The sequence below is a fragment of the Globicephala melas genome, chromosome 3 (assembly GCF_963455315.2).
Source record: "Globicephala melas chromosome 3, mGloMel1.2, whole genome shotgun sequence".
Taxonomy (NCBI): domain Eukaryota; kingdom Metazoa; phylum Chordata; class Mammalia; order Artiodactyla; family Delphinidae; genus Globicephala; species Globicephala melas.
In genome coordinates, this window is record NC_083316.1 from 158,200,557 (window position 1) to 158,224,120 (window position 23,564).

Genomic DNA, 23,564 nt, shown 5'->3' on the forward strand with positions numbered 1-23,564 from the left:
CTCAGAGGAGGGAGCCCCAGGACAACCACAGCCATGAGAAAGGGATGCGGGATCTAGAAAGGAGAGGCAGAGAATGGGAGCCCCAAATGCCATGACAAGCTCTGTCCACGTCTCACGCTCACCCCTACACTGTGTGTGGGTTGGTAGACTCAGAGCAGCCTACAGCTAAGGCCACAGGAATGAAACCACAGGTGAGAGAGGGAGAGTTTGCAATATGAGTCTCACCAAGTTAGTTGCCTGCTGAAATAAAACCATCCACACTCTTTGGAGGAATGCAACAGAATCCAGTCTCCACAACAGAGCACTCACAATGCATAGAATATATTTTTAAGTTATTCAACATACAGAGAGAACCTGAAAAATGCGGTTCTCAAGGGAAAAGACAATCAATGGAGTCAATCTCAAGATGACCCAGATTTTGGAATTCTCAGATGAGGATGACTTTAAAGCAGCAATAACTGTGCTTAATGAGATAAAGGAAAAAACACTTAAGATGAATAAAAAGACAGGATATCTTAGTAGAGAAATGGAAACTATACAGAAGAAACATGGACATTCTCAAACAATGTAAAGTATAATATCTAGAATAAAAACTTCACTAGGTTAGCTAACCAGCAAATGACAGAAAAATGTAAGTGAAGTTGAAGATAAATCAGTAGAAATTACCCAATCTGAAGAAAAAAAGAATGAAAAGAAACAGAGCCTCAGGGACCTGTAAAGACAACAGCAAAAGGTCTAACATCTATGTAACTCGAATCCCACAAAGAGAAGAGAGAATATAGAATAGAAAAAAATTTTTTTCAAAGAAATAATGGCAGAAAACTTACCAAATTTGGTGAAGACATAATTTATAGATGTAAGAACTTCAGCAAATGCCCAGCAGCATAAATACAAAGAAAAACATATCCAGAGCCTACACAAACTACTGAAAAGCAAATGTAAAGAGAGGCTCTTTAAGGCAGCCAGAAAAAAGAACATAACTATTTTTTCCTCTTTAGAATTCATACAGTGGATTAAAGCAAAAATTAAAACACTGTCTTATGGAGTTTAACATATTTAGATGTATTACATTCATAGGACAACTATAACAGAGACGCTGCTGTTTGGGGGAGGGTGGATAAATGGACCTATATGATTACAAGTTTTCTACATTTTACATTAAGTGACATAATATTAATTCCAAGTAGCCCATGATAAGTTAAGAGTGTATATAGTAATCCTTAAAGCAACCTCTAAGAAATAATGAAAAAAGGTATGGTTAAAAAAGGTCAACAGATACCAGAAAATGGAATTCTAGAAAACATTCAAATAATCCAAAAGAAGACAGAAGAAGGGGAACAGAGGAATAAAATACAGAGGATAAAAGAAAGTAAATAATAAAATAGTAGACGTAAATCCAACCATATCAATAATTGCATTAAATGTTAACAGACTAGACACTCCATTTAGAAGGCAGAGATTTCCAGACTGGATAGAAAAGCAAGGCCCAACTACATGCTCGACACAAAAGACATCCTTCAACTCCCAGACAGGTTGAAAGTAAATGGATGAAAAAAGATATATCATGCAAAGACTACGCATAAGGAGAATGAGGTGGCTATTTTAATATGTGATAAAAATAGATTAAGACAAAGCACCAGAGGAAAAAAGGAACCCTTTACAAAGAAAAAAAGGTCACTGCATCAGGATGACACAACAATCATGAATGTGTAGGCACCTGACAGAGCTTCAAAACACATGAAGTTAAACTTGACAGAATTAAGGAGGATATGGACAATTCTGCAATCATAGGAGATTTTAACACTCCTCTCTCAGCAACTGGTAGAGCTTACAAACAAACAAAAACCATAAAAATAGATGACCAGGGCTTCCCTGGTGGCACAGTGGTTGAGAATCTGCCTGCCAACATAGGGGACACGGGTTCGAGCCCTGGTCTGGGAAGATCCCACATGCCACGGAGCGACTGGGCCCGTGAGCCACAACTACTGAGCCTGTGTGTCTGGAGCCTGTGCTCCACAACAAGAGAGGCCACGACAGTGAGAGGCCCGTGCACGGCGATGAAGAGTGGCCCCCGCTCGCCGCAACTAGAGAAAGCCCTCGCACAGAAACGAAGACCCAACACAGCCAAAAATATAAATAAATAAATGAGTTAATTAAAAAAAAAAAATAGACGACCAGTCCTGTAACAAACCATAATGAAAAAGTATATATATATGTATATAGGTATACTGAATCACTCTGCTGTACATTAGAAACTAACACAATATTGTAAGTCAACTATACCTTACATTTTAAAAAAAGGAAAAAAGGGGAACTCCCTGGCAGTCTAGTGGTTAGGACTGGGCACTTTCACTGCTGCAGCCTGGGTTCAATCCCTGATCGGGGCACTAAGATCCCGCAAGCCGCATGGTGTGGCGAAAGGGAAGAAAATATAGACAATCAGAACAACCACCTTGACCTAACTGGCCTTTACAGAACGTTACACCCAACAACGGCAAACAGACATTCTTCTCAAGTGTACAAAGTATGTTCACCAACACAGACCATAAAACGAGTCTCAATAAATCTAAAAGGACTGAAAACATACAAAATATGTCCTCTAATAACAGTAGATTTAATTAGAAATCAGTATTATAAAATACCTAGGGGGAAAAAAAAGTATCTCGAAATGAAACAATATACTTTAAATAATCCAGGTTCAACAGAGCATTCACAAGGAAAACTGGAAAATATCTCAAAATGAATGACAATGAAGATACAACATACCAAAATGGATGGAATGCAGCTAAAGCAGCACCTCAAAAGAAATGCATAGCTTTAAACACTCATATTAGAAAAGAAGATCCAAGACCAATGACCTAAGGTTGTATCTTAAGAAGTTAGAAACAAAAGAGCAAAGTGGGAGGAAGGAAATAATGAAGAGCAGAAATCAGTGAAACAGGAAACAAACAGGAGAGAAAATTAACACAGCCAAAAGTTGGCTCGTGGAAAAGATCAACAAAATTGATAAACGTAGATAACACAGACCACCAACACCAGCGATGAAAGGGGGGGATCCCATGACAGGTCTCGCAGATAGAAACGTTACAGGTTAATCCCTGCCTTCAAGGAGCTCTGGGGCCCGTGATACATACCAGTAGGTCTATGGAGAAGTGAAAAACTAGGGAATGGGTAAGGTGGGGACAGAGATGCAGCCTAGAACGTGAAGGAAGGCTATACATTGCCCTCACTTAGACACAAAAATTCTCTATTCAATCACAAAGTTACTGTTTGCTTTTTAAATCCTCATTTACACCAATTTAAACCAGTCTGTTGAGTCTAACGTGCAAAACGTATGGTTTACTACTTGCTGGGGGGCGGGGGAGCACACTAAGTGCAGCCAGGCTGTGGGTCTGGACTTCCTCCTGCCATGGCGGGGACCCACTGAGGCTGGCTGATGCCAATGTCACCATTAGTGCTTTGCACTAGGAAGATGGCAGGAGCAGTCACATGGAAACCTGTGGGAGTGTGTGGTGCTCTATTTTGTCTTTGTTGGGAGGTGGAGTGGTACTGGGGGCAGACGACAGAGCAGAGAACCCAGCAGGTGGGCCTGAGCTGAAGTAAAGGGGCACAGAAAGGGACAGAGGAATGACAGCTGTTCAGGACACAGCCCGCCCTGACTTGGGCTCACTGGACTGCTGGATGTGACACCTTGCTTCGTGGGACAAGCCTCTGTAGGGATCGGCAGAAACGGTCACCTTGCTATGCAGTAACGAGGCTTGGCCTTCGAGCCAGCCCCTGGGGAATCCCCTGGCCTTGCACAGCCCTCATTCGTCAGGCTTAGCACTCACAGTCTGAGTGATGGAGGCCCTGACTCGGTCCATGGAGGGTGGGGAATGGAAAGGGCTGCCTTCACACACGCAGAGTATGCAGACGGGCAGCACCAGAAGGCAGCCTCTCCGGGGTCACTCACCTTTGAAGGTAAGGAAGGGTTTTTCGTGAATGGGTCTGAGGTAAATGGGTCGTTCTTTGTCTGTTTCTTAAAGAAGTCGTCGGGGGCAGAGCCATGGAATGGGTCATTTTCTTTGAAAGGATCCCCTCCGAATGGATCTAGGTGTTTTGGAAAGAAGAAAAAAATGCCCCATGAATAAACATTATGCCTAAGTGAAAGAACCCAAATATAAAAGAACACACAACTGACTGGCACTATTTACATGAGAGTCTAGAAAAGGTAAAAACCGTAGTGGCAGAAAGCAGGTCAGTGGTTGCCAGAGACCTGGGGGGGAAGGGGGTGGGGGAGACCAGGGAACCTTCTGGATAATGGAAATGTTCTCTTTCTCACACAACTATACACATTTGTCAAAACTTATCCAGTTCTGCACTTAAAATGGGTGAGTTCTGTTGTGTGTTAATTATACCTCTCAATAACACTTGATTTCAAAATAAAATGAGTAAATCCATAAGGACAGAAAGCAGGGGCTGGAGAGTGGGACTAGGGAGACTGCTCACGGGGACAGGGTCTCCTTTTGGGGAGATGGAAATGTTCTGGAGCTACACAGAGGTGGTGGCTGCGTAACACAGTGAATGAACTAAACGTCACTGAAATGTGGTTAATCTGTGTTATGTGAATTTGTTAGTTTTGTGTTATGTGAATTTCACCTCAATAGAAAAAGCGAATACAAGGGGAAAAATTAGATAAATGGGCAGCATGATCCCAACACCACGCCCAGGGTGCGTTCATTCTCCTCGAACGTGAGGTGTGGGCCTGGTGACTATAGGAGGGGCAAGCCACCACCACCAGCAGGGAACAAGATGCTAGGCTTTTATGCAGTGCGATGCTGTCCTTCCCAGTCCACTCCCTGGTATGTGTGGGCAGAAGTGCCACCGCATGTGGGTACCAATGGGACACCCTGATGCCACCACAGGTGACACAAGTGGGCACAAGTGTCCAAACAGTGGCCTAGCTATCAGGGGCTTCTTTCCTAGTTCTAATTCTCATCATGCTATGCGACTGGCAAGAAGGGGCACCAGACTGTGAAAGGGAGGGACAATGGAGGTTCCTTCAGAAACTGACCTGGCAAAGGAGGCTGCAAGGTGTTTCCCCATTTCCCTCAACCTGAACTAGGAATGGGAATATTCTGAGAGCCAGTCCACAAAATGTTTCTTTTAACAAAGGCTTAGGCTTTTTTTTTTTTTTTTTTTTTACCTGTTGAAGCCGTCTGTTGTTCGGCAAAGGGGTCGCTCTGGAATGGGTCACCTGGATTTAGAGGAGAGAGGACCGTTCAGGTCTATGGTAGACATGACCTTGGCAGAGCAAAGTGGGGAAGCAGGGGCAGCCACTGACTAAGGCAGTTTGTCATGGCGAGGACAGCTAAGATAAAATTAAAAGTATTGTTGGCTGCTCAACACGGGCCTAAATCAAGGAAAGCGTAGGGCAAGGCTGAATTCACTCTCTCTTTCTACACAGTGCTTTACTCTCCTGTCTCACCCCCGTCCCTCCCCGTCACTTCCCAGGGCTCCAAGAACCTGGGACCCCGGAGCTGCCCCATCCTCAGCCGCATGGTACATCTGAGTTTCGGGACTGCCTGACTCATCTCTCAGAACTAAGGTGCTTCCACTCCAAATCTGAAACTGGAAAGGCACTCCCTCTGCCCTCTCCCTGCCCTGGCATTTTTCTCAGAAAAGTACAGATAGCCTTCTTGGAAATACTGTTTTGCTCTGCAAAAACTGAAGAAACTTAGGAAATCTTGTTTCTAGAATTCTTCTTATTCTTGACTCGTGTGTGGATCCGGATGAACTCACCACGTTAAGACCTTAGATGTTTACGTGGGGATCTGCTGTTTACTAGGTGGTTCCATAATCACCACTACGTCTGATTATCTTATCAATCCCGAGAGGTGGATGGGAACTGAAGCATGCAGAGTCTCAGGGCCAAGCAGGCCACCCTTGAACGTGGATGTCTCTTGGTGAGCCTGGAGCTCTTCCCACCCCCTCCCCTCAACACCACAGCTCTTTAGATAACCAGGTGGGGTGAAAAACTCAAGAGGCCCATTAGGCTCAAAGAATTTCTTTCCTCCTAACTGTTCTAGTCACTGGACAACCCTAGGGGGCACAAAACAGCCTTTCAATGATAAAGTGGGTGCCAAATGAGATACCTTTGAAGGGATCGGCTCCTTTAAATGGGTCAGATTTGAAGGGGTCTTCTGCCTGAAAAGGATCCGGATGCAATTCTTGGGTGTTGTTGCTAAATAACAAGGCTTTATTTTTGAAAGGATCGTCCTATAATTTTGTGAAGAGACAGGACAGGAATTTAATTATTTCAGATTTAAAGCAAAGTACAGAATTCTATACCTAACTGGTATATTTTCCCTGTAAATGATGTGATCCTAAAGAGAGTAATTTTTTTAAAAAACCATAGAAGATGGACTTTAGTTAATGATAACATGTCGACAATGGCTCATTAGTTATGATAAATGTACCATACAAGATGTTAATAACAGGAGAAGCTGGGTGTGGGGTACATGGGAACTCTCTGTACCATCTCTGCAACTTTTCTATAAGTCTTCTAAAATTAAAAAGTTTATTTAAAAATCATTGAGTGGAAGCAACCCAAGCGTCTACTGATGGATGAATGAATAAGCAAAATGTGGTATGTACATACAATGGAATACTATTCAGCCTTAAAAAGGAAATTCTGACACATGCAACACAGATGAACCCTGAACACATTATGCTAAGTGAAAGAAGCCAGTCACAAGAAGACAAATATTGTGTAATTCTACTTACATGAAGTCCCTAGAGACATCAAATTCATAGAGACAGAAAGCAGAATAGTGGGTGCCAGGGACTGGGGGAGGGGGGAGGGGGAGTTACTGTTTAATGGGTATGAAAAAGTTCTGGCGCTTAGTGGTACAATGTGAATAAACTTAACACTACTGAACTGTACAATGAAAAATGGTTAAGATGGTAAATTCTACGTTACGTGCCTTTTGCCACAATTAAAACAAAAAAATCGAGTCAGAAAAAAAGTCATGTTTTTGGAAATGTCAGAAAGAAAATGTAATGAGCCACCGACGACTGCAGCCGGAGGCCTTGTCCAAAGGTGTGCCTCCCTCAAACACCTCCTCAGAGTGTGTTACCTACGTGGGCATTTTCAAAAATGCCGTTTCCACACCAAGAAACATGCTGGCTATTTACATCCTGAGAGGAAATGAGTGCTTACGCAGTTAGAACTACTAGAGCATATGCAACACTTTGCATTTTTTTTTTAAAGTGCTTATTTCTAGAAACAAACAAGAATATTTAAATCAGAAGGGAAAAAAACCGGCTTTTGAAGAGCACGTCTTTATAGTGGAAAATGACCTGAAAGGGCTGGGGAGAGGCTTCACAGTACACATAGGGCCGGTGTACTTGGTTCAGAAATACTGAGATATTTTGGTTAATGAAGACACACCCTCAGTGAAAACATGAAGGTTTCACTATGATGTTAAAAAGCACAACATCCTCACTAAATCTGGCAAATGTGTCAGCATCCTCGGGGCTGGCAAACTCAGCCATTATTCCAACTGACCAAAACCAAATGATTAAAGAGCTCGGCTTCCGTGAAAATACAGGGCAATGACGTCAAAGGGGCCAAAAGGAAGATTCCTGACGAGGCTCCTACCACCCCGGGCCAGTTGACTTCAGGGAGCAGGACGGATCTCAGAGGCACCAGGCTAACAGGAAGCCCAAGGCTTCGGAAGGACTGACCAACACCCCTGCCCTCTGATGAATACGGAACGATTTTCCTTACCTGAGAAAGATTATCTGGAGCCTCCAACCACAGGGTTTCCCAAGGTGGGGAAAATAAGCCAGTTCTTAGGCAAGTAAGTACCGATGTCTGCAAGAACTGTGTCTGATAGCAGGGCAAGGACTCAGTAAGGACGTCGTACTGCTAACTACTGTGACATGCCCACGCCAGCAAGCACCCAATGGGGTTCTGAGACACAGATCAACGTGATGGAGAAGTCATAATCTAAGGAAGCCAGGAGGCCGGTGTGGAAAATAAACCTCTCGCACTGCAGCCCAGGGGAAGGAACGTATCTGTTCCAGAAGAACAGAGAGAGATGCTGTATGAGGTGGATAAAGTAGTGAGTTAAGAATGACAACTTGGCCTCGGTGTGGAAGCTTCTGTTTAGTTTTTAATTAGCACTGATGTACAAATTGGTTGTGTTGTTTTGTTTTTGTTTTTATAATGTTTTCAATTGCCACTTGGAAGACTGACAAATAACCGTGGACAATGGCAGAGAAGAGACTGATCCTGGGGGGTCTGGCCCGAAATCCCCTGAGCGGAAAGTCAAGTCTGCAATCTCTCTCTCAGGAGCAACTGTTTGCCTAAGGCAGCAACCGCTCCCTCCCCTTCAAAGGAGAAGCCTAAGAAGACCCCAGCAGGATTCATGTGGTTAGGGTAACCACAGGTGGTTTGGATTCCATTTCACAGATCCAGAGCAGAAAACTAGATTTCCCCTGGTGCAGAGAGGCCGTAAACTCCACCATCCACTGACCTCCTGCCAACGAGCACGGAGCCGTCTGCCCGCTTGGGAGACGCAAGTGCAGCTGCCAAGCACGGGGTGAACGATCCGACCCGTGGCAGAGGGAGAACACCTCGAACAATGAGTTCTGGTCTTAATTACTGCACTTCTTGGGAAACAGACATGACAACTCTGAAAGGGCATCTAGGTGACATTCTGTGACGTTCCTTCCCTTTAGATGGGGGCTAGGCAGTGGTGTGCTGGTGAACCAGCGCTCTGGGGGAAAAAAAAAAAAGCCCTGATTGTTAGCCTCTGCCAATTCCCATGGTGTAGCTACTCCCACCATGGTTGACGTCCAGTTACCAAAGGTTGAATAACAGCTTACAAAATTCCTATTTAATAATCGGCTCTGGAGAGTCAATAAAACTGGCTCCAGCACTCCAGGGGCTGGATGTGACAGACAAGCCCTTCTTTCATGATGAGTTCTCGGCGAGACTAAAGGCTGGGATGATTTATTACCTTCTCTCTAGTAGACCGGTTGGCCGAGTGCTGACTCCAAGGACAAGAGGCCAGTATTCTCATCAGTGGATGACAGATAAGAAATAAATATGGCTTTAAGAATCCTGCTGTCTTGGACAAAGTAAAATCATGTGAGCCTAACACTAAACTTAGTAACTTTAGTAAAACCGTCCAGACTTAGAAAGTTCTAGACGCACCTCTTTGGTTACACTTGTTCTCAAGAAACTAAACTCCTCACTTTCATCCCCTCAAAGAGAACTAAGAGAGGTCCCTCTCCTCCGGAGCAGTCCTGAAATGTCCAGGAGTAAACAAAAAGCCCTCTTCAAAGTGTTTATTAAGAAATGGAAACAAACCAAAAAGTGCTTTAAAAACTGTATTTGTACAACAAGATAAAAATAGTTTTTCTCTCAAACACTGGTTTTGAGTTTCTACGTAACATATGCGACGTCGACGTTTCAAGATGAACTGACTATCATGTAAACTGTGCCCGCTAATGAGATGAATAAAAATAAAGGTAAAAAAATCTGTGGGGGGCAGGAGAGGGGAGGGAAGTCCCATGCTGCTTTCAAACTGCCACTTCACTGTCAACTTTTTATCCAAGGAAACCAATCTTATCAAAGCCTGCGAGAGGGTTTAAAAGTGAGCTGTTCCATGAACTAAGACGGAACAGGGCAAGCCAAGAGCCGTGTGAGGGTACCAGTGACAGAGGGAAGAATCAGAGCAGGGCTAAGAAGCTGAAACGCACACTCTGAGACAGACAGCCAAGCAGGAAATTCTGCCTCACTCGGTTCAGGAAGAAGGAACGTTCACAGTCTCTATGTAGACGGTAAAGCTGACGAAGCTGACAACGGGCCCAGGAGCAGATATGGAATTCACTCGTTTACAATTCCCTGAGGAAAGGAATGTGTGAATGGCGGAGGGAGGCAGTGACGGCCAGAGACAGGAGACAGATGAGAACACCAACAGGTCTTCTGCAATCTGGGGGGAGGAGGCGTAAGCTTCCCCATAAATCCTTGGGACTGAGCACTTGGCTACTGAGAAAAGAAACATGTCAAGAAATGCACAGAAAGAGCCGAGTCTCACATGAAGAGAGACAGAGAGGCTGAATTATTACAAGGAGGGGAAGGAATCCATGAGGCAAACAGGGCCAGGAGCAAGAGCCTGGGAGAGAGAGATGGCAGTGCGGGGCGTGCGGTGAAAGGCTTTGGGAGCAGAGCACGACGAAACCACGGAGACCAACAGCATCCCACTGGCTCCCGCAACAGCACAGAGATGCACAAAGACACTCTCGTCAGCCAGAGTAAACTGCAAAACGGCACACGCCAGGGCTCAGGGCTGCTACAGCCAACTCTGGCAGGAACAAAGGACAAAGTAACACTGCTGGATGTCAGCAGCCTGAAGGCCTGCAGAAACCTAAGAGGCCAACGGCCTCTCTCGGGCCTTCACCAGCACCCCCAGGGTCATGAGGTTTGAACCCAAGTGCCAAAGTCTCAAACGTAACCAAGATTTCAGGAGAGAGGCCAATTCATAGGTGATACAGCAACACCCCAGGAGGGCTGTCATTGTTCTTGATCTTTACCTATACGTGTGATTTTCAAGGTGCTCCTTGTAGAAACACAGAAACACACACACACACACACACACACACACACACATTCCTCCAAACTCTCAATTAGTAGGATGCGGGGTTTCACAATGTATGAGAGTTGATCCAATTTTGGTTAAGTTTGGGAAGCCCTCCAAATTTGGGTGATCAGCTCACGGAGATGGAGGTCTTTACAAACTGGTCTTAGAAAGGATTCAGGCCTATCCTTGGCTTTGTCCCAGACACCAGGATGGAGTGTGGCCCCGGACGCCAGGCTGCAGGGCTGGTGGGGACACGCAAAGCAGCAGCGAAAACAAGAAACACCCTGCACTTGAACAGAATCGAGGCTGGCAAGTGCTGGATCAAGCGGGCAGGGCCTTCTCTGATCCCAGTGTGGGGCCGGGACCTTTACATTTACATTTGTTCAACCTTTACCATGGCTCCAAAACCGCCCCTCTCTGTCAGGGAGACGCCCTCGCTCAGCTCTGCTAAGTTGGTCAAACTGGCGCCATGGGCCCCGTCGAGCACCTCGTCATACTGCTCCAGACTCCTCTGGGCTTCCTGGTGGCTTTCGTGCAGCTGGGAAAGCTTGCTTCTTGCCTGTACAATAGAGACATCGTCGGCATCAAGTAGGGTTTAGGAAAAGAGTATTAGGCAACACATTTTTTTCTCCTAACATCCAACCCCGGACGATTCACAATGGTAACTGAATTACCCATCTACGGAGTAGACAATCCCTGTTGCCATGTTTATGAGACGCGAGACCACTTGTAAACCAAGACGAGACCCTTCTGCTGCCCCAGGCGGTCCCTGAGAAAGGCAAGTGTTCAGACATTTGGTGACTCAGAAGGAAGTGGAATGGGACAAAATCCAGATGTACAATCTATTCAAAGTGATATTCAGCGGTCACTTTCCTTCGTGGGATTTTATTACCCCATTTGCTCCTCCTTGTTCCTGGAGGAGGCACGTGAGGCCAGGGGAAGGAAGGCAATCTGTGACGTCAGACAGACCCCAGCTTTATCTTAACTGTCTCATATGCACTGGTGATCTAACCTCTCTGTTTCCTCTTCTCCAAGATGGAGCCCTGGAAATGACGGGTAAAACCCCTCTTGCAGTGTCCGGCAGGGTGGGCCTTAATAAGCAGCAGCTATCATTTTTAATATCGTTATCATTATCACTAACATACATTTATGCCTTGGCTCCTACCTATGTTTTATAAACTCCAAAGGCTGGGAGGGAAAAGACATAAGATAACCCTACAGGTATTAATTAACAAAAAAGCACAATATATGGCATTAAAGCCCTGAGATTTGAGTTTGTGATCAACTTTTGCCAGTAAACTGGCAAAAAGAGCAAAGAGATCAAGTCAGTCAAAAGAAAGGAAGCATGAACACGCATTTAGATACTGCCAAGGTCTAACAAACATCACCCTCACTCTGCAGGTGGGACACTCGAGGGCGAGCAAGGAGGCCTTTAGCCGTTACATACAGGGGAGCAGGAAAAGAGCTCTCCCTCTGCTGGTGGGCAGCGGCCACAGGCCTCAAGGCCTTCACCCCAGAGCGGGACAGGGAGGGGTACTTGGACAGGGGCCCATTGGGGCGATGCTCCTGAGAGGATGGGGCCTCCTCGGTGTGCTGGTCTTCGAACTATCAATACATGGGGACAGATGGGTGCTGGAAGGTGTCTTGGACTCTGTCCCTCTTGCTTGTACAAGGACCAAGGTTGGGGAGAGCATGTCCTGAACCCAAGGCTCTCTCCAAATGAGTTAACTTAATGTCCTCACCCAGACCCCACCCGCTCCACAAAAATGATGTGCACTCAGGCGGGGAAGTGGAAGGCCAGTGAGGCAAAGCAGACACCACCAGGCCAAAGTCAACACGATGGTGGAACGCACGCTGGGGGGGTTCTCAGCACTTCACCTTCAGGCTGAATGAAGGCTTCCAAGAAGAAAGGGAGGTGGGTGAGAGCAAAGAAAACAACTACTGCGGCACAGACACCTGGGACCGCTGGTCGCACACCCCTCTGTGACTGCTTTGCTCGTGGCAGCCACCCTGCTTGGCAGGAGACCCCAGAAGCCCCCGGCCACAGCCAGTGGTGGCAGGCCTCGCCCCACCCCCTCGGAGATACCTGGTTGATTTCGTCTTGCGTGGATTTCAGGGACTTGATGATGGTTTCCAGTTGAACTTTCCCAGCCTGAATGCTCTGCTCCAGCTGCGTCTCCTCCTGCTGCAGTCGGTTCAGCTCAGATTTGGCCCGGTTCAGGTCGTCTTCCTGGGACTTGAGGTCGGATTCCTGGGACTGGATCTGAGTCTTCAGTGAGGAAATCTGAAAAGAGATGAAACACGACTTCGAGGAAGAATTCTGGCTCATGTTCTTGAAACAAGCTGACCCAGGGAAGAGGACACCAGCCTGAAAGCCCGACGCCTGGCTTCCTTTACATGGACCCCTCTCCACACCCGGGACAAGCATAGGCAATCTGTCTGTCCCCTGGGGCTGAATGTCCCCACAAGAGGCCTCAGACCAGGATGTAAGGGTTTTACAGTCTGCTGAAGCTGCAGCCTCCCTGGTTTGTAACAAGCAGCTAAGACACCAGGGGAGGGGAGACACGTGCCCACACCGTGCTGTGGGGCATGGGTCAGGGTGGTGTGCACACACGGGTTCATGCTTATACATGTAACATGGTGGATGAGACTGAGGTCAGGCCACAAATGCTTGGACACTTTTCCACATGATACGTTCAACTACTCTATTAAACCAGTAGACATCTCAACCTTGAGCTGAGACGGTCATGGTGAGCTCAGGGAAGTCTGTAAGAAGCCTCCTTCCCCTGCTGGGCTCAGCGGGGAGAGGGGGGGATGATGACTTACCATCTGGGTCTCATCCTGGCACTTCTGCCTGACGTCACTCAGCATGTCTCGGAGCTTGGCCTTTTGCTGATCCATTTCGTCCAGGCGGTCTTGGGCGTCCTGTTTCTGAGCTTCCAGCTCTTGCAAACTGCTTGTTTCCCGGTCTAAATCATTTTGCAATTCCTAGGGGAGGGTGGCATGAATTTACTCGAGACTTGTTCACATGGGGCACGTCCAAGCTAACACTGTCTCAGCCTGGGCTGGAGCCCCCAAGATGTCCTACAAAACCGCACACTCCACAGGGAATACCACACACATCTCAGTGTGGTGGCCCCAGCTGAATCTCTCACTAAGTCCCTCAGCAAATACTTACTGATGGCCTAAGAGAGGCCAGACACCAGGAGTGGGGCTGGGCTCCTGGCAAGAAGAGCTCTCCAGTGACATGTGGTCATCATTGGGGCGGGAAGGGCATCACCCAGACACGAACTGAGACGAACATGGGATAGCATGGGTCAGACTGTCAGTCAGAGTCACGGGGGCATGGGGAGACCATACTGATGCTGCACAGGTGGACAAGAGCTCAAGGAAGCACCACTTCGACGAACCCAAAGGACGAGCAGGTGGTAGCCAGGAAAAGAGCCAGGAATGTGAAGAGTGGACGGGGCCGCAGAGGACCCCAAAGAGAAAGGGGTGCCGTGCTCCAGCTGGATCAAAGGAAAGCGGGCCGAGGGCACCAGAGTCCGTGCCCCAAAGGCCATGCCAAAGACGGCACTGGCTTCTGCAGCAGGAAGCCCCTGCAGACATCTAAAATGGGAGCAGGACATGATGATTCTCAGCTGCTAAAGCTCCTCCACGTGGGCCGTATCTAACGAGACGACCAGTGCGGGTGTCTTCAGACTCGACTGTTAGACCTCTAGGGAAAGGATCCTAGAGGGGGATGGCGCAAGTGAAAACGTGCAATGTTTGTGATGGCAAGATCTGTCAACAATGCAAACTTCCACAGGCGGAGTTGGCTGGACTTGTAGCACAGCCCACCCTGAGGGACACTCCACCTTGTAACAGAGTTATAATGTGAAATGAACGAGGCATGCAGCAGAGCACACGTGTGAGGCACTGTGGCATTTGTGCAATCAGGAAGGGGGGAATACGCACAGACGTCTCTCCTGACACACACACACATGACCTTCCTGGAAGGCCTCATGGAAGCTGATGGACTACACCTCTGCGGGTACAGGGGAGGGCAGGAGGCGTCCATTTTCAACCAGGCGAATGTCTTATGGGATGTCTTACCTACCTGTAAGACAGATAACTAAAGCAGGGATGGGATGGGAGGGGAGAGCATGGCCTGTGGGGCTGACAGTGGGGAGGGGACTCAAGCTGGGGCCGAGGGAGAGGTGATGGCAGCCTGGGTGAGGTTGTGGCCATGCGTATCAAAGGAAGGGGCGGACTTGAGGGGACTGTTGGGCGGTCAGGGAGGACAGGAGTGGTGAGGCCAATCCCCAGGGCTGGCCGGGGCTGCTGGTGGCTGACGTCATTTCAGAAGAAAACTCGAAGGAGGTGCAGGGTCTCCCTCTCCCTGCTTTGAGGACAAAAAAATCACGGCTCTCTCTCTCCTCTCTCAACAGCCAAAACACACCTCTGAGCTATTTTGGGGGGCTAGGTTCTTTGCTCCCCAGTCTCCTTGTCCCCAACCTTTAAGAACAGACCTCAAGTCCAACAAGTTTGGGAGAGCTAACAATGAATGTCTGATAGGAAGCTAATGGCAGAGTAGGGAATGTGGGTTTGCCACATCTGAGGGAAGGACAAGTGATGGGGAAGGGGGAGACGAAGGAGGAAGGAGGGTCAGCCCTACCGTAGCCACGGAAAAGCCCACGGGAAGATGACCTGCCAGCTTCTGGTTAGGAAGAGCGCTGGGGTCAAAGTGGGGGAGGTGTCTGAGCAAAGAGAAGACAGAAAAAACCCAGACAACCTACAGACTCAGAGCAATCCCCACTGGAACGCAAGCCAGCTTCTGACAAGCAGATTCCAAAATTTATAAGGAAACGAAAGGGACCCAGAATAGCCAAAACAGTCTACGGCCACACCACGCGGAACGGGCCCGATCTCATCAGGAGAGCCAAAACAAGCTTGAAAAATACAAGGCTGGAGGACTCACACTTGTCGATTTCAAAACTTACTGCAAAGCAACAGTAATCAAGACAGTGTGATACTGGCATAAGGAAAGGCAGAAATCAATGGGATAGAACTGAGAGTTCAGAAATAAATCCACATGTCTACGACCAATGGATTTTTGAAAACGGTGCCAAGACCATTCAGTGGGGGCAAGATTAGTCTCTTCAAGAAATGGTTCTGGGACAACGGGCCCTCCACATGCTAAACAATGAAGTTGGACCCCTACTTCACACATTACGTAAAAATTCACTCAAAATGGATCAAAGACCTAAATGTAACAGCTAAAGCTATAAAACTCTTAGAAGAAAATGTGTGGTAAATCTTTGTGACCTTGGATTTGGCAATGGGTTCTTGGATATGATACCAAAAGCAAAAGCAAAAAAACGGAATAAATAACTGGAAAATTTTAAACCTTTGTGCTTCAGGGAATTCCCTGGTAGTCCAGTGGTTAGGACTCCTCACTTTCATTGCCGAGGGCCCGGGTACAACCATCAAGAAAGTGAAAAGACAACCCAAAGATGGGGACATAATATTTGCAAATCATTTATCTGATAAGGGAATTTATCTAGAAAATATAAAGAACTCTTACAACTCAACTATAAAAAGACAAATAACCCAATTTAAAAATGGGCAAAGGGTCTGAATTAGCTTTCCTCCAGAGAAAATACACAAATGGCCAATAAGTACGTGAAAAGATGCTCATCAACATTAGGGACAGCATCAATGAGATACCCCTCCACACCCACTAGGAAGGCTATAATAAAAAATGGAAAATATCAAGTGTTGGTGAGGATGTGGAGAAAGTGAGAATGAAAAATGGTACAGCCACTTTGGAAAACAGTCTGGCAATTCCTCAAAGGGTTAAACATACAGTTACCATGTGACCCACAACTTCACTCTTAAATGTATATATATACACGCACACCTAAGAGAAGTGAAATCATATATCCACACAAAAACTTGCACATTAATATTCACAGTGGCATTACTTGCTATAGCTAAAAAGTAGAAAAACACAAACAACCATCAACTAACGAAGCAATGAATAAAACAGCCATACACTGAAGCGTTATTCAGTCATAAAAAGGAATGAAGCACTGACACATGCAACAACATGAATGAACCCTGAAAACTACACTGAGTGAAAAGAGGCCAGACTCAAAAGGCCACATAGTATGTGATCCCATTGATATGAAATGTCCCAAACAGAAAAATTCAGAGAAAAGAATGTAGATTAGTGGTTGCCAAGGGCTGGGGAAGGACTGGGGATCGCTAATGGGTAGGGGGTTTCGTTTTGGAGTGATGAAAATGTTCTGCAATTGACTGTGGCGATGGCTGTACAACTCTGTGCATATGCTAAAAACGACTGAATTATACGCTTTAAATGGATGAATTGTATAGTATGTGAATTACATCTCAGTGAAGCTGTTGTTACAAAAACAAAATGCAACAGTAAACCAGGCAAAGATGCTACAGGTTCTCACTAAGACAGTAGCCATGGAAATGGAGAGATCCCCAGGGCAGGAGGGGGAAGGGGAGGCCTGAGGGGGCTGAAGCTGAAGCTCCACTGCTTAAAACCAAACATAAACTAACCTGAGGACCAAGGCCTGCTACTCGACGCTGGGCCCTGACCTGCAGCCTGTGCTGGCAGGCATGGCACATGATGTCCTGGCCAAACCCATCTGGGAAAAGGCAGCAGGAACCAAAATCAAACCTGGTTTTCACAGAGGAACTTTAAAATATATATAGTGTTCTGTCCCTGACCAAGGAGCTGCCATCACACGACAGCAGGGGCCTGTCCTCGTTGGAGTACACGTGATGCTCCTGTGGGACAGGGGCTGGCCTGGCTGGAGCTGGGCCCCCTCCAGCTCTGAGGGGCCATCGGGGCCCACACGGACCCCAGCATCTCAAAGGCTGCAGGAGTGCACTGTCAGAGCCCAGTAGCGAGGGTTTTGGGTGGCCTTGCTGAGCCTGCCACAGATCAGAGGGGAAAGCACCTCCAGGCATCACAGCGACCCAACGGCTTTCTTAGAATTGCCCAGGAGCAGGTGCCAGAGACCCGGTGACTGGTTTCCCTGGAGCCAAAGGCCATCACAGCACCCAGATCCCCAGCTTTGGGAATGCAAACCAGAGCTCGTGCAGAGCGACCCAGACACAACGGGAGGGAGAACTGCCCAGGGACCCACGTGGTCAGCCGGGCCAGGGCCAAGGTGAAAGGGAAGATGAGGCCAGCACCACCACACCAAACAGCTGAAAGGATGGGGGTGAGGTGATACGGGTGACAGGGAACTGTGTCTGAGGGGTCAGTTCTAGGACATGGGTGGAAATCAGAGGGCTGAGGTGAGAATAAAATGATAGGATGAACATACAAACACCCAGAAAAATAGAGTCACTTCACCTGTGGTCATATAAATGATGCAACTCATTTGAGAAAAAAAAACCAAACAAAACCAAAACACAATGATAGAGGCAGGCTGTTCCCTGCCTTCTAATCCAAAACATTCCAGGGGACCATGTAAGGCCCAACCCCTGATGCCAACGTGTACAGAGTGAGAAGCCAGGAAAGAAGAGCCTGGACACTGCACAGCGTGAACCAATGAGAGTCCCAAAGCATCCACCCTACCCCACCTGCAGACGGCAGCTACGACAGAGGACATTTCCCGCAGCCGGCGGGCAGGCACTGCATGCCATCTGTCCACTGGGTATCTCATGGAATCCTAGAGCCCCTTTGCGGACAGGCTCAGGGGAGGGGGAAAGAGGGCCGCCCAGCACCCCATGAGCCTGACTGAGTCAGGTGCTGCTTCCCCTGGCCTGGCTCAGGTCGCTGCCCTAGGAGGTGGCCCAGAAAGAACCAGCCACTCAGGCGGTGCACACGGCGGCCAGATGCTGCTCTTGGCGCTGATCCTCACTGCCAGGTGGGAAGACGGAGGCCGGGAGGCTGAGCCACCCACCCACAGTCCCCTGGCCGAGCCGTGGGGGCTGCAGCGCTGACTGCTCAGCCTCGCTCCTCCTTCCCTGGCTCTGAGCTCAGAGCACTCGAAGCCCCAAGCAGAGACTGTCAGGCCCAGCGGCACAGCTCAGCCACGCTCTCAGAGCCCCACAGACAACTCGAGTCTCCTCACGACGGCAGAGCCGTCTCTATTCATTCAGACCTGAGACATCTCGGAACCGATGTCTCTTCAAGGGTGCAGCTCCCATGCACTGACCATTTCGCTTCTGGCACAGCCTCCCTCTGCCCAGACGACGAGTGAGTGCTGAGCACGTGCCAGACCCCATGCTCCAGCCCACCGCCCGGGAGAGCAGACCACTCACTACCAACGTCACACGAGGCCTAGAGATGTTAAGTAACTTGCCCAAGGTCACACAGCTGCTAAGGAGAGCCAGGTTTGAGCCCCAGCAGTCAGACCCCCAGTGTCGCTGTCACCACCACCCACAAGAGACTCTCCAAGCAGGACTGTCCTTCAGGCTGAGTGAAAGAAACCAGACACAAAAAGCCGAATGTTGTATGATTCCCTTTATATGAAATGTCCGGAACGGACAAACCCATAGAGACAGAAAGTGGATTCGTGGCTGTCAGGGGCTGGGAGCGGGAATGGGGAGAAACGGCTAATGAGGATGGGGTCCCCTTTTGGGGTGATGGAGATGTTCTGGAACTAGACAGAGGTGGTCGTTAAGCAACACACTGAGCATGCTAAACACCACTGAACTGTATACTTTAGAACAGCAGATTTTATGTTATATGAATTGTACATCTCAATTTTTAAAAAATCCACTACTTATGGTATAAGAAACTAAAAAAAAAATCACTTGGAAGCCCCCAAAAGCTCAAGTTTCCAATGAGTGCATCGGTGCCCCCCCTTTGCCCTGCTCCACCATCACTGCTGGGAACTCCCTGCACTGCGTGTGACACAAGGTTGATTCCTCGAAAACCAGCCAAGTGCTTACCTGTACTTCATTGGTTTTCTGTCTGATTGCCTCTTCCTTTTCTCTAATGTCTTGTTCCAGTGAGTATTTCTCTCTGTGTGTTTAAAAATAGTTCAGGAAAGCACAGATAGAGTGAATGAGTTGACCGTTCCCCCAGTATCCCAACTTCTCAAGACCCAATCCCATCCATCCCACAGAAACCCACCCGGGCTCGCCCCACTCAGTGGGGGGCAGAAGTATAGGAACGCCCCCAGTGACCATCTGCCCTACCTGACCTCCTCCCCTACAAGTGTGGGTCGAACCTGTGGATGCCATGAGGCTTTGCCCCCAACATGGCCGCACAAGCCTTTTAAAGCAGAGAATGTCAAAGCAATGTCCAGGGTGAGAAGGGCTGGATGTGCCCCTGCTGACTTTGAAGATGGAGGGGTCACGAGAGAGCAGGCACCGGGCAGCCTCTCAGAGCAGAATGAGCCCCTGGCCACACAGCACGGAAAGCAGACCCCAGACTCCCAACTTTGAGCAACTCGATTCAGATCCCCACCTACCTGGACAACACCTTGAATTCGACCTTGTGAGGCCCTGAGCAAGAAGCCCAGTTAAGCCCATCTAGACTCCTGGTCTACAGAGCTGTTTTAAGCCATTTGTGCTGTTTTAAGCCATTCCATACACAGCAACAGAAAATGAATACATTCTCTAAATCCTACGTACACTCGCTCATGAATGGTGAGCAATAACTGCTCAGAAGACTGAGCACTGAAGACACGAGGACACACGGAGTGAGGCCCTACCTTCACGGAGCTCACAGGCCAGTGAGAGAGACAGGCAACAAATCAACACACAAAGGCACACAACCTAAGTACCACGAAGGGAAATCCAATGGGATAAGGAAAGGGGGTGTGCAATGTCCTGCATACGATGACCAGGGAAGGACTCTGAGGACATGGCCTATGAAGGGAATATATGATGGAAAAACATTCTAGGCGATGGGAACAAGAAGGCATAGCTCGGCTGGAGGAGCCATGGTGAGGTGTTTGGAGTGATGCAAAGTTGGGTGAGGAGTCCAGAGGGCTGGCAGCAAGATGCGGCAGTGAGGGTCTCTGGGCCCGGCAGCTGCCCCCAGCTACTCCCTCACAGGAGGCTGTGGCTGGCCGCTGTGCGCACCAGGGCTTGGTGGGGCCCTGCCTGCCTCCTCAGCTGCAAACAGCTCCCCCGGGGCAGCAACCAGCCTTGCTCTCCTCCTTAGAGACTGACTGTTTGTGCCCCCCACAAATTCATATGTTGAAACCCTAACCCCCCAATGTGATGGTTTTTGGAGGTGGGGCCTTTGGGAGATGCTTAGGTCATGAGGGTGGAGCCTGCAGGAATGGGATTAACGCCCTTACGAGAGACCCGAGACCTCCTTGCCCCTCCACCCTCTGAGAACATGGCGAGAAGACGCTGTCGATGAACCAGGAGATGGGCCCCATCAGACACTGGATCTGTCTGCACCTCTATCTCGACTTCCAGCCTCCACGATGGGGGTAAGTATGGGCCTGTTGTTCAAGCCCCACAGTCTGTGAGAGTTTGTTACAGCAGCCTGAGGGGGCTGCCTCGGCATCAGAAACCTCATGTGGCCAACATACCCTGCCTCCCCTGCTGGGAACCCAGCCCTTGCTCGACAGTAAGGCCCCCTCTGGGACATTGGGCCAGACATGGAACCGCGAGTATCTGCATGTTCGTTCCCACAAGTCTAAGAACTAACTAACGATACAACGTGCTCTTTACATCCAACCCATTACGACTGAGTCACGTCAAGGGGACAGGCGTGTTTCGCCACACTGCCAAGCAACAGGCCTGAAGGTCACTCTCAAAGCCACCCAGGCCTGGCTTCCTGCACACTCTTGCTCTGCACACGCTTGCCTCTTGCCTTCACAGGGAAACGCTCCAGGCTGCCAGAGGCTGCACAGCTGTGAAGAGGCAGCCCTGGCCTGACTGGGACACCACTGTCCCTTCCAAGACCCCAACCCTTGCATTACAGGGTCCCCTCCCTCCTCTACCTGCAGTCCTGAGTAACAGGCCTGCCCAGGCTCTGAGACACTGGCCCTCCATCCTCACGGACCCTCTCAGCCTTGTCAGGCTCCACGTGCTGATTTCTGGTTTGGAAATACAGCCCCAGGGAGCAGATGACAGATGGGAGCCATCCTCTGGGCTGAGCATGAAGCAGAGGGTCTGGCTTCAGCAGGTGGCCAAGGCTGAGGCTTTGTGGCCAGCCAGCCAGCCACCTAACCAGTCTCACATGACATCTGACCTGCCTTTGCTTCTCAGGGCTCTGCTCCACTAAGGACACAAACTACACCACCCAAGGGGCATCCAGCTGTGAGTGGGATCCAGCTCGCTCTGGCAAAGTAATGTTTTCATTTTCGGTCAAGAAACAGTCTGTCTCCCGTGGAGGGCTGGGTGCCTTTGGCCCTTCTGCTCGTTGCACGCCCCCCCCCAACCCTCCCCCAGAATTAATTGGTAAGAGGATGGTGTTCTGCAGAAGATCACAGGGGCATACAGGAAGTAGATGTATTCTTTTATGCCAGACTCTGAGAGTACAGACACCCCATCCAAAGCCCTTGTTTACAGGTGGGGAAACCAGGGCAGTGGGCGCTGGGAGTGAAGACAGAAACCTGGACACAAGGCCTGAGACTCAGAGTTGACCTGTTGCTCCTAAGCAGCAGTGTCACTACCTGAGACTCAGTCACTTTATGTGTTCAGAAATTACAAGGCCTTCCTGTGGCGGGGGTGGGTGGGGGGTGGGGGTGGGTGCCCTGCAGGCCACCTAGCAACAATGTGTCTGAGACCCCACAGCCCACACCGGCTCCCACTGAGGATGTCAGTACTTGAGCTCATTAAGTCAATTCAGGAACTCAGGAGAATCTGTGTCCCTTCATTTTTGCTGAACAAACTCATGACGGTCAACTCGCCACATGGTTCACAAGCCTCTGCTACTTCCGATAACAACCTGGGACGTAGATTTGGTTGGAATCTGAAGGGAAGGAGACGCTTTAACATACCTTTGTAACTGGGCGATCTCTTGACTGATATCATCAAGTTCCTTCACACCGGTAAACTCCCCCGATCCAAGAGAACTTGAACTGTCCTGCAACCAAATTCAGACAAAGAATTACAAATTGGCTAGCTGACCTCACCGCACAGCACGGGCTAGTAGGTCTTAGAATAAGGGATAAAATCATCTGTCTCCAGCCCCCAGCCTGGGAACCATCTGGGCAGCCCAGACACACCCCGAGTGGCCCTAGTGAAGGCTGGGCAGGCTGCCAGCGCCACCTGGTGGCGGGCTGAGGGAAGTGGCGCAAACACGATAGGGATGGGCCAGCGGCTACTCACCGGGATGGGAGTGCCTCTCTCTGAAGGTGGGACCATGTCCGGCGAGAGGACTTGAGGGGGGTCGATGCCTTTACTGACCTTCTGCTGAATGAAATACATAGCTAACGCGAATTGGTCTTTGCTTAACTTCCCCGTTTGCCTCGTATCAGCCAGAGCCCTGGGAGAAATGTGGGGATGCTAATTACACATCACAAACACCAGAATTGGTTCCAAGTACGTGGAACCCACACTTCTAAAAAATGGACAACAAAAACGATAAAAACAATGGGCCACAGCTGCAGCTCCTTTTCTACTGAACATCCCCTTCCTGGGGAGCAGTCCCAGCCCCCCCACCAGAGCGTCAGGGCAGGAGGGGGCTCTTCTCCCAACTGGAGAACCGCCAAGCCCACCCCCACCACGGGCCGAGGAGCCGGTCCCTTGGGAAGCCCTGTTAGCAGCCAGGAGACATGCAGCTGGCTTCTGATGGTGTGCAGGCAGTGGATGCGATTCACATTCCTGTGCAAATGGAAGCTGGAGCCGAGTGCACACACTCAGATCCTCAGCTGGTTCCTGCAGCCTTGGGTTATCAGAATGGCCTGAGCCGCTGGCCTTCAATGGGGATGACAAGCAGCACCTGGGGTTGTCATCATGAGGGGACGGGGCCTGGAAAGCCAGGCATGG

The 23,564-nt window shown here is 48.9% G+C and overlaps 1 protein-coding gene across 11 annotated transcripts in view; it reads right to left on the reverse strand.

The window, feature by feature from the left end:
- The window catches only part of EPS15L1 (epidermal growth factor receptor pathway substrate 15 like 1), a 101,089-nt gene that overhangs the window by 29,785 nt on the left and 47,740 nt on the right, over positions 1-23,564 (reverse strand). For 9 of the 11 annotated variants that reach the window (XR_009563531.1, XM_060296818.2, XM_030880244.3 and 6 more), the window contains 9 exons: positions 22,905-23,061; positions 22,574-22,659; positions 19,557-19,629; positions 13,461-13,622; positions 12,721-12,918; positions 11,029-11,193; positions 6,135-6,258; positions 5,186-5,236; positions 3,953-4,089 (listed from right to left, as the gene is read on the reverse strand). Coding sequence is in view for 10 of the 11 variants with exons in the window: in XM_060296818.2 (XP_060152801.1) it covers positions 3,953-4,089; positions 5,186-5,236; positions 6,135-6,258; positions 11,029-11,193; positions 12,721-12,918; positions 13,461-13,622; positions 19,557-19,629; positions 22,574-22,659; positions 22,905-23,061 (1,153 nt within the window). In the remaining variant the exon portion in view is untranslated. The remainder of the gene's footprint in view (positions 1-3,952; positions 4,090-5,185; positions 5,237-6,134; positions 6,259-11,028; positions 11,194-12,720; positions 12,919-13,460; positions 13,623-19,556; positions 19,630-22,573; positions 22,660-22,904; positions 23,062-23,564) is intronic. The other 2 variants (XM_060296819.2, XM_060296817.2) reach the window with 1 other exon arrangement.